Source organism: Anguilla anguilla, chromosome 15 (assembly GCF_013347855.1).
Source record: "Anguilla anguilla isolate fAngAng1 chromosome 15, fAngAng1.pri, whole genome shotgun sequence".
NCBI lineage: Eukaryota > Metazoa > Chordata > Actinopteri > Anguilliformes > Anguillidae > Anguilla > Anguilla anguilla.
In genome coordinates this window covers 4699861-4714081 of record NC_049215.1, presented here as the reverse complement: position 1 = coordinate 4714081, position 14221 = coordinate 4699861, and the positions used below count along the sequence as shown (strand labels likewise).

Sequence of the window (14221 nt, the reverse complement as noted above, 5' to 3'; positions counted from 1 at the left end):
CGTACTATATGCAATTCAATTAAATGCTATTTGAATTAACTGCATCGCTTGTACTCTTAGGCTTCTACTACTGTAGGCCATTACGTATGTGTGTGTATGTAAGAGCTTGTAATACATCTAAACGGGCTGAATTAAACCGATAATCCATTGATTACTTTTGCCGCAAGGTTTCCACAGCAGTGGATACAATATTTTAAGACATGACGCAACCAGGGCTACATGCATTTAATAAAGACTGTGAGGCACCGTATGCAAGCAAATTATGTTATTAATTGCAGTTTTAACTGTACAATGCACACTGTTTAACGAAATTCATTTACAATTGCTGAATGCGAGTCGTGTCTGCAGAACAATAGATGGTTGGTCCGGCAGGCCAGGGGTTAAAGGTCAGCCCTCGCGGCTGAAACGCTGCTGAAGTGATAGAAAACGTGTCCTCGAGATGAACCTGCCTCTGCAGCTTTGTCGAACTTCAGTATTCAAAAAATACCCTTTTAAATTCTCTGCGCACCAAAGATATTTTCGCCATTTGTGAACATCTCTCAACATTTGTGTTCTTTGTAACAGAAACTGACGACCTGAACATATTAATTTAAATATCACCACGCGAAAACCCTTGTTAAGATGTGCAATTTGTTTTACCGCTAGACCTAAAGAGAGCCTTTAGAGACAGTCTCGTGCTCATCTTAGCCTCAAAATGACCCCGTTTGATAGTACCCTAAAATATTTAAGTATATAGAGAATCTGAGCACATACAGTGTGTGTGTGTGTTTGTTTGTGTGTGAGTGAAAAAAGAAGGTAGAAAGCGAAATTTATATTTATTTTCTGATTTATTATAGGAAAATAATTCCTTCCTCAGTGAAAGTGCAATAGGCTCCTGGCGCATAATTGGCCTTCTCAATGTTCCTCATTCTACAAGAACGCTTTAAGAAAAATTTGTAATCATATTAAATACATAAACAACGTAAGCAGACATATTATACATACACGTAGGCCTACATAGTACACTGGCTCTTATTTAACCCAATTGCAAAAAGTTGTTTGCAAATATGTTATGAAAAGATGTACAGCCTAACAGAGTTCAGTACTCACATATTAGAGTACCAAACAAGGCTTGCTTGCTTCTTTATGAAAAATGCTCCAAGATTTCGTTTGGGCTTCAGTGATTGAAGTTAAACGTATTATACAGGGGGAAAGCAAAGCGAATAAATTGACCCACATATCCACACGTCTGAACACGCGTTAATGCTACAGATAAACCCCACTCAAATGTCGAATATAGCCTACAAATAAAAAATAAAAATAAGAATGCTACACCAAACTGCTATTTTGTATGCACTACCGAATTTTATTATGTACAGTCGTATGCATCAGTCTTCCTTTTTTTTATTTTTATTTTTTTAAAAGCTTAACATGACAGAGTAGCAATTAGGTATACCTGTAGCCTACATAAAAGCTCCACATATATATTTTTCCTGTAATTTAAATAAACAAGTAATCGACTACAGCCCAGTATTACACATAGGCTGAACATATGGGAAATGAGGACCTGCATAAAAACAAAGTGAACAACGTTAACAAAAAACATAATTTGACGTACAAAAATGCAATATTAGGTATTTACATACGATCTCCTGTACCTCGTTTACTCATTTCTTTCTTCCACATTGCTTCCGTGACATCTGTTTACAGTTAGAAATGATACATTGCAATTCAGCGAGTCTTTTAATCTTCTGCAGGCTGTATACTGGCCAGTTTGGATTCAGTTCAATGTTAAATGACACTGACCAAAAAATGTAATGAATGGAAACCATGCCGGGGCCACACGAAACACTGTCAGTAAGTCAGTCACGGCCATGAGGTGTCTCCCCCTCCTATAATACTGTGATATCGGCCTGGCTGTCCTCCCGCGCCTTGTGTAAATGCTGACTCGGAGCCGTGGAGGATCTCCCCTTCGTGTTTGGGAGCTTGTGATCTTTCTTCCACTTCATCCGTCTGTTTTGAAACCAGATTTTTATCTGACGTTCGGAGACGCAGAGCGTGTGGGCGATTTCAATTCGGCGCCGCCTCGTGAGGTACCTGTTAAAGTGAAATTCCTTCTCCAGTTCTAAAACCTGCTGTCTCGTGTACGCGGTCCGTGACCGTTTGGGCTCTGGTCCTGTGTAATCCGGGTTCACTGAAGGAAAAAAAAAAAGCACTCAAATAAGCAAAACACCCGCCTCTCCAATGGAAAATCACATAGCCTGTTCATGAACTTCGGCCTGTTAATTTGAAATATTCTATTTGAAATTAGTATGAATCAAAAGTAGCCTCAAATGCAGATTTTAAGGTCAACGAAAAATTCAATATTAAGAAAGAATACAATTAGGTGAAGACAATAAAATGCGGCGCAATCTTAAAAGCAGTATGGTTTCTTAGTTGCTTGGAGAGTCGGCTTCAGCGCTAGCGGCCTATTTCCTGAGCAATAAAAATTTATGACTGGTGTAATTGGCAGCCCCTTCAAAAGAGACCATAAATATTTCAGGGAATGATTCTTAGGGAGAAGAATACTTTAGCACACCGGGTCATTGTGGGCTTGTGATAGTAGGACAAAGTCGGTCTTACCCGTAGCAACGTGGACTTTCTTCATCCAGGCGTAAACTACCGCTGGCTGTTTGGCGGATATTCCGATTTGGCTCTTTGTGTTTTGATGCGGCCCGGACGTTTGGATCGGGGCACAGGGCTCAGTCTGCGCGGCGAAAGCGCTGTTTCGGCTCGCATGCTCCTGTGCATGACCCCGCGGCTGCACGGTGGAGCCCCGCGCAGTGCTGCAGCTGAAGTGCTGCTCGGTGTAGTTTGACCGTGAATAGGTTATTGAATTCTGGAAATCAGTGTCCTGCGATGGACTGTAGCATCCTGTATCCTGGTCAGGGATGTAGCTGTTCTGCGAATATTCCTCACATGGAGGGAATTTTGGATCCACATACTTGGAGTTTACTATATACGAACTCATGGCCATTCATTTCTAAAGGTGGAAAATCCTAATTTTTGTCGAGCTGTGTTTTTTCTCCCTCCATAAAGCCCTCCTACTTTCTGTCAATTGAATAATATTAGACACCCATGTGACCGGATTAGCCAATCAAGCTTAAGTGAATCCATAAACGGACGTGTGTGCACATAGCAGCTATTTTCATAAACTAAACAACCTATTTCAATTAAAAAAAATAAATAAGTAGAAAAATTGAAACACAGCTGGTTAAATATGATGAATGTTAAACAAAATACAATTAATATAATTTCAACCATCCCTGGGGCAGTGGAAGTAAACAATTTATCTCTTCGATAGATTTATCTTTTAGAAAGTAAAGAGTAAAATAAATAAAACGTGCACTCTCAGGGATGTTCATTAATTAATTCGTGTGTTCAGTGATTCAGTAGTTGCATATTTTGACTTGTGTTGTATCAGAGTAAACTACTGAGGCAGTGGTTTGGGAAAAAAAAAACACAAAACAATCACATGAAAGACGTCCCGTGGCACGCAGAAATAGAGCCTAACTTCTCAGGACAATTGATGGGGACGGTCTTTGTCAAGTAAGGGGTCATCCAAAAGTTACAGGAATCTCATCATTTCATCTTAATTCACTTGAAAGCGATCCAGAAGACCAAAAAGAAAAAAATAATTATATATATATATATATATATATATATATATATATATATATATATATATATATATATAGTATGATAACCTATTAATTATATATATATATATATATATATATATATATATATATATATATAGTATGATAACATATTAATTATATATATATATATATATATAATAGTACGGTGTTTTTATTTTTATGTAATAATATATATTATCATATAACTAAGGCTGTGGTAAACACCGTCATCATTATCATCATCATAATTTATAGCCTATAGCACCTCATACCAAAAACATTGTAGTGCTTTACGGAAAATACATTCTTACATTCTATCAAAGCTATTATCTCTCTCTCTCTCTCTCTCTCTCTCTCACTCACTTTCTCTCTCAATTATAATTTTAGATTTTTTTTTTGAAGTCACAGGTGGACTAATTAAGAAAACCCGATGTTTTACTTCCTCTGCACATTCAAGAAATGATAATTTGGTGAAGAAATTATCCTGTTATTTAAGTTAACACTTTTTTAATAATCGTACGAAATTAAGAAAATACTTTGCACAGCAAAATTGTGAATGGCATGTAATATTCGAAGTTCTTGCATCGACCATATACTCCCCTAAAATCGAATCTGTGACCGTGATTTTATCACACAAATTCGGTTCTACAGGGTATATATAGACGACGGAATATAAGAATATTAAAATATTATACACCAATGTAAAGAATGAGTGTACACTATCATTGTAGGCATCGTGTGCAGCGGAATTACGTGCAAAACACAAATGTATGTTGAAAATCCTTGTGATCCCTTCTCTCCAAAGGATAAACATGTCGAGTTACAGTAAACGTTACGTATTGGCATTAAGTTTTTTTTTTTTACGTTTTATTGTGTTTTTTAAGTTCTTGTGCATCTTAAGTTCCATGCGTTACTTATTTTAAATTTGTCAAAAGGTGTGATTATTCATTGAAAATGCAGTTCAGCAGCCATACGGCGTCCGCACTCTCCAAATCTTATAGACTGGACGAAGGCAGAGGCTATAGGGCGCGAGGTCAAACCAAATCATTCACAAAGTTTCATTATTTTTTCTAGGCCGACAGCCGAATCCAAAGACAACCAAAGTTCATGAATTCTACATGAACCATCTGAAAACTTGGGCCACAGGTTTAACCTGCACAGTCCAAGTGAAGCAACTGTGGAAAACTCTTCTTAGCACGCTTTAAAAATGTAATTACTCCTTCTTACTCTTAATATTATTATTAAATACACTTTTGGAGTATTTTGTAATATGAATAATGTAATTTCTAAAATAACCGAACAATCCACCGAGGAGAAAGAATAATGTGTCTTCGTAATTCAGTGTTACTAAAAATAAATAAAATGTATTTAAATAGTATTAGACCTATTTCTCAAAAACTCAGTTGAAAGAAAACGTCGTCGGATATCATATGGACGTGAGATATATACATGTGTGTGTGTGTATATGATATATATAGTCTAGTATAGAAAGCATACATTTAAAAAAACGCAATAATTCTTCTGACTATATATATATATATATATATATATATATATATATATATATATATAGAAATTCATATTTTGAGTTTAGAAATGTGGAAATGGGGGACCACATGGTTAAAAAAATAATCCAAAACATCATTGTTGGATAGTTTGCATTTTCATATTTGTTAGACAGCGTGACCTGCGTTTCACCTTCAGCGCGCGCCACATGATTAGACGGGTCAAAGCCATGTTACTGATGGATAGATTTAAGGGATCTTCGTTCTTGTCCCGACCTGCTCCTAAATATACATGTTTTATTTGAATTTCAACCTATTAGGTTCTTGTAAATATATTATTCTCTGATCGTCTGATGTTGATGGACTGTAGTTTTGGGATATACATGACAGTGGAAATATATACATTTGCTCAAACAATTTCATTTTCTTCAAAGAGATGGGTGCACTTTTAGTATAAACTTACACAAAGTGTTAGCTTATTTGTCTCCTCTAGAAATTGGCACAAAATATGCAATAACTTGGCTATGGCCAACGTAAACATGTACGCGTAAACATAATACACTTCTCCCACTGTTTCGCGTTTCCTTGTCACTGGATAGCAGAGAATGGAAGCTTATTTCCCTCTAACATTCTACATTGAAATGGAAAACTGTCTTTTGTTCGGAAAGAGTTGGATAAAGATTTAAGGCAGGACACGGAGGATCAGTCTTTATATCCACACCCAGACACTTCCTCCAATAACTGTTTGGCTTTTCAGGGAACTCTTATTCGTTTGCTCTTATAAACTGAAATTTTCAATTTGCAAATACCCGCGCTTAAAATTACTGTACCATAACAATTCTACAGACGAGAATGAAGAAGTGTTAAAGCTGTTCAACATTGAACTAAAATGTAACACATTATTGTACTGCGCCCTGGGGGGCGCTGTGCGGTACATTAACTTTGAACGTGGATGGCCAAGGGAGGCCTACACTAATACTGTACCCAGCATAAGACCATTTGCATTCATACTGATGTAAAAATAATAATAATAACCATCAATCTCCATATTAATTCTCCCTATGCTACCGCACTCTGTCCCACAACTGGAAGTGCTCCCCATTGCCTTGATTAGCCACTAGCTGCCTGCAATAAAGCAAAATCGCCATTCCATTGTATTACAACTAGCTATTGGAGCTACCCAAGCGTGAAACAAAATGCTAAGTTTAAAAGTTTTAGAAAACCTAATGGTATGGCTACTGACATCATCCTACGAAATACGTAAAACATATACGAATATTTTTATATTCTTGTAAAGTTATCGACAAAATGTTGTAGCCTTTTGAAAATTTGTTAAAACCAATTAACCAGGTACATTAATTCACACATTCTGAAGCCGCAGTAAATCTTTCTTCTCAAATATGTATTTGTCACCACTCATTTACATGGGCTATGTAATATGATTTTTTTCTTCTGAAGAATGTTTAAGATGGTTACATTTAGCTTTCAAATATACACGCGTTTTTACTGACGATAGGAACTCGTATGCACCCGCTCCAGTTCCTCGTGCACATTCAGTCGCTTAAACAGAACATAAACTTACTTTGATGAGCGCATTCATAGGGCGGGCTCCGGCCTTCATACAGAGCCATGATGCAGGGAAATCCACTGGATTAATCCTCCTAAAGAGTGACCGCTCTGCTCTTGTACAGCATTCTGCCGCTCTGTGGTAATATCCAATGTCTGTTACTTTTTTTGGCTTTTCTACTCGCTGGCTATTAAACAAAGTTTAATGAAATCACGTGCTCCTCCGTAGCCATTCATGACACTGCTCTGGTGCCATAAATAACTTTCGAAGTTCCACTTATTCAATAATGACAGTTGAACCTCTGTCACCGCCAAATCCAAGCAATGTGAATTTATCACACTTTCAGGCCTATGTTTGGCTCGTCACAAATGCCTCACTTTATCTGCGAGCGACAAGTTAATTTTTGCCACAGCCAAACGCATGATATTGTATCGGGCGCAAAGAAACGTCTTCTTGAAATCGTTACAACGCTCCTTCAGATTAGATTGAATATGGAGATTTGTACATGTACATCCAGGAAACACCTCAGTCATATTTATTAATTCATAAGATTTTATTTGTTTAAGTAAATATTTAAATACGTTAAGAATGTAATGTCGAGAAGTCGTGAACGGAGTTTAATGAAATGTCAAAATGTATTCATTTACATTAGTCGCGCTAGGATGTAAATATCCTGCTCCTGTATTCCTGGTCTGTTTGCATATTAAAATATGCAAAACTGCTTGCACATGCAACGCTTCCTCTGGATATCAAATAGAATTACGCTTTTTCGTTTTCCCGTATGTAAAAGACCTTCATACTATATTGGCAAGGATAGATCACGTGTCGAAGGCTGGTCATGCATTGGTGAGCTGCCCATATTTACTTTCTAAAAAGAATAGTCAATTGAAACATTTCTTATGAGTGACTTCTTATATTAAATAAAAAAAATAAGTATTTGATTCAATTTATCGCGTCAAATAATTCTGATGAGCGAATGGACATCAGATGTGTCCTAATATTTATGACATGCGACTATAAAATTTTTCATACGCCGTCCTAATAACAAATATGAATATTTTCATATTAGGAGAGAGGCTACAACCAAATGGCAATTTTGCACAAGAATGCATGTTAGAATCTATGTGCATATTTCAGTATTCCCTTTTAATTTGTCCACATACCGTTTTCTTTCACTTCAGAGACATAACCAATAAGCAATCTTATAATCCCCAAAAAATCTTTATTTCCTAACAGACAAAGTATGAATGTGAATCACGTGACGGAACGGATCAGTAACAATTCTGGCGCTTGGCGTCCTGGTTAATAGAGAAAGGGGGAGGCTTGTAAGACTGTGGTGCAACAGCGCCGTCTATGGGATTTAAAAAGCCATTGTTTTTCCTAGGGCAAACCAAACCTTTACCTTGTTTTTCTGATTTCCACACGTATTTCTTCAAATGTAGCTTTAGCGTTAGCATATGTTTGTAACATGGTAGGCCCAGTTTTTATGCTGCATCTCCCCAACCATTGTTCTTCGGAGACAACATAAATACAATAAAAAAATATTGAATTTTGTGCCTTGACTACTGTTTATTCACTGAATCACCAGTAAGTTTGAATGACATGTGGAAGCCAAGTTGAACTGATTCCATTCATCACGGCTCATGTTTTAAGGGTTTCCTCAATGTTATCTTTTTATGATAATTTTACAATGAACTAGAAGCTCCGTTTAACAGCATATTAAAGTATCCGTGGAATTGAAAAAAAAAGTAATTTCTATATAATTTACCATGTCGGTATGTGAACACGTGCAGTTTTACTAGAGCAGGCTCTACATACCTAAGATTAAAATAATTCCGGAGGGGCTATTTTACATTCCAAATTATGCAAACTATTTCAATGAGAGGGGCTATACTAGGTTCCTACTTTGAATTACCACAGCAAAATTCCACGTTAGAGCGAATCGTCACCAGCGCTTTTAATTCCAAATTCTCAGTGCCGGGCCTGGTTCCCGCCCTGTTTGGAGTCTCTAACACGTTTGCCGCATTGCAGTATTGCAGTAAATGCTTCCGCAGCTGTCAGACTAGCAGCGGTGAAATACTGTCTTTGTTCCACAGACCTCACCCACCAGCCAATGAGAGCGCCTCTCAAAACTGCAGCTTACAACTGGGGGAGAGGGGGGAGAGAAGGGGGGGGGGAGGGGAGGGGGGGGGGGGAGGGGGGGGGACGACTGATCTTTCCTGGTCATTGCTGTCTGAAAAACATCTGCATTTAAAACATTAATATTCAAATGTAAACACACATCATTTTTTTTTCTCGATTAAATCATTGAACGTATGCAGGTTCAATATCAGTAGTAGTGTCTATGTTAACGTCTGATAAGACCGTCGTGTTTAAGACTAATGTTACAGTAGCCTGCACGTCCAGCATCAGGGTGCTACTCCAAACAGCGAATACACTGTTTGTTTCATTCATTTAAAGTGTAGATAAGCTTACATGACTCAATAACCATTACACATAAAACGTATTGCATCAATTAAATTTAAAACAAAATGATATTCATATCGAAAATGTCAGTGGCAATGACGTAACGTACTGTATCGTATAATTAGAAGAAATATACAACATTTGGTCAAAAGTGGCTTACTTTTGGAAACTAAACTATTGAAAATTGTCTTTATAATAACAAAAGGTTGCCTTGAAAAGTGAGTCAGATTTTTATGAATTGACGTTGTAATAGCGAGGACAATAATCTGTCATAACCATCATGATCGTAATTCGATGCTATTGGCAATAATACTGATGTTAATAATAATAATAATAACAATAACAGTAATAATACTAATAATACAGAATTATAAGAAGAAGAAGAAGAAGAAGAAGAAGAACAACAACAACAATAACTCCGTTATATAAGAATGTGTATTATTTTAAAAGTTGGTTGAAAATAATGTGAACACTCACAGAAATATAACAGTATTAAATAGTATAGTCTTAAATCGTAGCCTATTTCTATTGTCGTGCTGTAAAATGAAATGAGCGTTACATGCTTCCTGTTAAAGGATGAAAAAACGAAATTTGTCATGAAATGCAATTTTTAATGTTTACAACATTGTGTAATACATACGCTATGATTTTTAAAAAAATTGTATTTAACAAAACAACCAATTTAATTCGTTAGCAAAAACCAAAGTATGAACGATCAGGAAAATTATCGTTCATGTTTTAATTTTTTAATTTTTGTAAGTTAACACCAAGCTATAATGTCCATCAAATGTCGTGTTGCAACCCAATCTATCGATGTTCGAATGAGCAGATTATTTTATCCTTCAGATTTAACAAAAGTTCAAAAATGGACAAAAACGTAAAGGTGACACTCAGTTAAAAACGTAACTTACCAAGATTTGTTGATTGAGGGGGGTAATCCATTTTCTTCACAGGTTAATACGATTTAACAAAACAAGAAAAGAAAGAAGCTATTTAGTGTTAGGAGACAAGTGTGTACATTGGCAGAACATGGGATACTCAGTGCTCAAACTTGCGTTTGAAGATACACAGGAACACAGCAAAGATGCAGAATCTCTGTAATCGACGACCAACTTCACACCTCTGTCGTACCACCGATATTGAAACACTAGCGCGGAGAGAGAGGAGGTAGACAGGATGGGATTGAAACGCTTTAGCAGCAGAATGCAGTGGAAAAAAATCGCTTGGGAAAAGAGGAAAAGGGGCCATGAAGACGTTAGCGTCTTCCACATGACCAGGGGCGCCCAATGACAGGCGATAGCTGCTCATAAAAAGGTCTGTTACCAAGTTGTAAATTGTGTTCAAACAAAAAGGAATTTAGGCTGCTGTAAAACCACTGCGTTTTTGCGCATAATGAAGGAAGCCTTTCCCTTTCTTAGTGAAAGCGAGCAAGCTCTGGAGCCACGAACAGCCAAACACTTGTGTGAACTCGGTCCGAAAACAGCAAAAATACCCTCCAACACAAATGAATAATAGTTTGTAGGATTTCGTACTAATGTCTAATCATGTTTCGTTCAGATATGAACAACAGATGGAATAGCTATTTCTATGAACAATGCGGCAGTGTCTTCGCAGATGGCATGTCAAGTGTTCCATCAACAAAAATGTATCTTTTAAGAAGAGTGTGTTGAGATGCCTTGGACAAACGTTCATTTTATTATGTTGTATTAGCTGATGCAAAGTACTAGTATATGCTTTTATTATTGGACAGTATTTTATCTAAAAAACTAACAAACAAACAGCCAAGTACCAAGCCTAGGGAAATTGGAGATTTTACTCGACATTCCAGTATAATTAGGGTTCATAAACAAACGGTAGAACTCAAGACAATAAAAGGAAACTGAGGGAAAGCCGGAAGTGACTCAATGAACGCTGGCCTGGCTTTACAACGTTATAACATCAGAAAACTAGGATGCAGCAGATTACATTGTAACTGGATTCACTGTTAAAACACAGGGAATGAAATGAACCAGTTAAACTGCTGAACCGCATAAAACTAGCCTACAATTTATGTTAGTTTTTTAAAGATAAAACTAAATATATAAAACAAAATTTAGTCGCAAACATTGCATAGAAACATGCACTACTGAATAAAACCACTGTAATTATTGTGACTCCTACGCCCAGGGAGCAAATCTGCAGTGGTACCTGATGCGAATATGAATATCACACTGAAAAGTGCTCGCGTTTGTCAAACTGGATTTTGTAGGCTACTGCAGTTGGCAGGAGTGGCCTCTCGGATGTGTAGATTTCAAGTCACGGTGTTTTGTAAATGGATCAGAAATAGATTGTTTTTGTTTAATCTGACCTGCAGCACTGGGGGTAAATACCTCCGTAAAATGACCGGTCTCCATTTGAAAAAAACAAAACAAATATTTCCTCTCAAAAAATAGATGCAATCGCACATATCATTTTACACAAACCGAACATGCAGGTACACCCACGGTATCATTTTGCGTAAAATTAATTAAGATTAATTATGTGCAGTAGCTATAGTTCTGTAGTCTGTAGTTCGAAATTATCTAAATATTTTGTAATGTGAAACAATATAACAGATTTTGTAGACTGTATATGTTGTAGTCTATATCGCAAATTATTTAAATACATCTTAGATGTCGGAATTGAAGACCCACGCAGTTTCGTAGGGTTACAGAGAGTTATAACTGCAAATGATTTCAAGAAAAAAGGAGGCTACATCTACGCACTATGAATTTAGTGTATGAATTGACTGATGCGTGCTGTGGTATGGGTTTTACTGATTGTGTTGATTTCAAACGGTAGATATAGCTTCTACTTCCTCTGAAATTACGAAAATTAGAGAATTTAGCTAAATTTATGTATAATACCACATTTGCAAACCGCGGGTGTTTGCATGTTTTCCTTACAGAAACGGTATGCCTAATAGACATTCATAAAAAATTTCCTGTCACATCAGAAATGATACTCCTTGACAAGAGAAACTATCCATCTTGCTTTAAGGATACCCTGACTAACAGCCATTGAAGATTTTTAAATCTGACATGGGATTTTGGTTACATTTTGCCAACGACCTGCAGATATGCATAAGAGTTTCTCGAATGGTATGACTACTATGGGTCATATGATTCGATATAAGATATTACAAATGGTGTCTTGCTTCAAGAATAAAACACAATGGAGACACTCGGTTTTATCATTAGCAATACTCCTAATACCTTAAGAGAGACATGTTGTGAAAATTAGTCTTATTTAAAAAAAATACCTATTGGTTATTGGTCACAAGAGTAATTTCTGCATGATTGTTTACTAATTTTAATCCCGTTTTGGCAACACGGGGGTTAAAATGGAGCCTACTTTGTCTAATGTCCGTCGCCTGTGATTGCGGCGTACCAAATGGAAATCAACAGCCATTACATTAGGCTGCATTACATTACATTTATTTAGCAGAAAAAAAGCGACGTACAAAAATGCATTTCATGGTCATGGACAACTACAAAACACAGGTTCAATAAGGTACGAAACGTTTCTTTCTTTGAAATTTGGTGTGCGGTGTTGTGCCAGTTTCGCACACAGATTAAGCCTAGGCCTAGACTAAATACTATTTTGAATGGAGATTCTCCATACAAAACTCCATTTAGACCAGGACTAAACGTAATCTGTGTCTATGAAACATGTATTCACTTTGCACAAGTCTTAAAGTGAATTTGTCACTATCAGTCTATCAAGGATTTTAAAAAATTGTTTATTTATTTTTTAGGTTTCAGCAGTTCCCGTATTAAACTGTTGGGGATTAGTAGCCTATGTGATTACACGCCACTGCACTAGATTTTACATCGAGACCTCATCAAAATGTATCAACACCCAACATTTGATTTTAGCATTCTGTTGACCTTCGGGATGATATGTGGTCTGGTGACGACTTTGTAGTGTTCTTGAAATAAATTTTACGTCGTGTATTAACCAAATATTTTGATTGCCTTTAGGCAACCTCGGGATTCGACACTGTGGCGTCCCGACAGAAAAAAAAAAAAACAAAACAAAAAAACAATCTTAATAGACCGTCAGATGCCCTGTGGGAAGTTAACACCTTTCTATAGGCTACTTGTAGGCCTAACGCCTCATATACTTAAAGCAATGCGTTGTTAGAGACTCCTGTGTTCATTTCGGTTTTTAATCATTTGAATATGGACATAATCTGGAAATTTGTATTTTCTTTTTGCACCTCAACATCCTGGTCCTGAACATGACTATGTTTGCTTACCACGTGGTAAAGTGCTTTCGATAAAAGCGTCCGCCAAATGACTCAATTGTAAATAGTAAAGTGCAGATTGTATTTTATGAAATGCAGATTGCCCAGTTTTCGCGGAAAACATGCACACACAGAAAACCTAACTGATTGACGATTTTCGGACTATTCCTTCTATCGGCTCTGCCAAAAACACAACACATTCTTCTGTAATGTTTGTACTTATCGGGTTATAAATTCATTAATTTGGTGCTGCTTCTGTGAACATAGCTTTACCCTGCAATAAGAAATATTTTGCCCAAGTTTTTCAAACTTAGTAACTGAGAAGAGTATCTGTAGCTAAATGTAAAATTCCAGAATATCCCTGATTTTTGGAAGCTTCTTATATGGCTCCCAGCCTTGAGATCTCACCAGCAGAATCGTCAAAGAGGGGGACGATTTGTGATTTAAGTGTTCTGGTTGCTGGCCAGTACAACTGCTGGGCGATTTACGCTCGGAGTATTGTAGCAGCGCAGAATCTCGCGCGGTCGTAAAGGGCTGCTGTCTCTAAGTTATCGTTTACGTAAAATTTAGAGCGGACGCCATGACACGTAATTTCGCAGCGATTCGGTTGATGACTTGTGTTCGGCATTGCTGCACTGCGTGATATACAATTCCTCGACTTGGGATTTGTCACAACCTGGGGTTGTTGTCCCACACTAATACGACGAATGCATGAATAAATAGCTAACGTATCTGGCTTCTGTTAAAATCGTGTTGC

General features: G+C 37.0%; 1 protein-coding gene and 1 long non-coding RNA gene across 3 annotated transcripts in view; one reads left to right on the top strand and one right to left on the bottom strand.

Annotated features, from left to right (window-relative positions):
* The window catches only part of LOC118213654, a 68713-nt gene that overhangs the window by 15839 nt on the left and 38653 nt on the right, over nucleotides 1–14221 (top strand). The window lies entirely within an intron of this gene.
* On the bottom strand, nucleotides 799–3638 carry LOC118213653 (homeobox protein Hox-D4a-like). Its single transcript, XM_035392667.1, has 2 exons — nucleotides 2602–3638; nucleotides 799–2173 (listed from the first exon to the last, which is right to left on the bottom strand). Exons 1-2 carry the CDS (start codon nucleotides 2993–2995, stop codon nucleotides 1872–1874), a joined length of 696 nt encoding a protein of 231 aa, XP_035248558.1. The 5' UTR covers nucleotides 2996–3638; the 3' UTR covers nucleotides 799–1871.

Excerpts from the sequence above, each read along its gene's own strand:
- LOC118213653 (XM_035392667.1), bottom strand. The coding sequence starts at position 2,995 with ATGGCCATGAGTTCGTATATAGTAAACTCCAAGTATGTGGATCCAAAA. Across the intron at positions 2,174-2,601 it reads GAAAGTCCACGTTGCTACGG|TGAACCCGGATTACACAGGA; the intron begins GTAAGACCGACT and ends TTTTTCCTTCAG.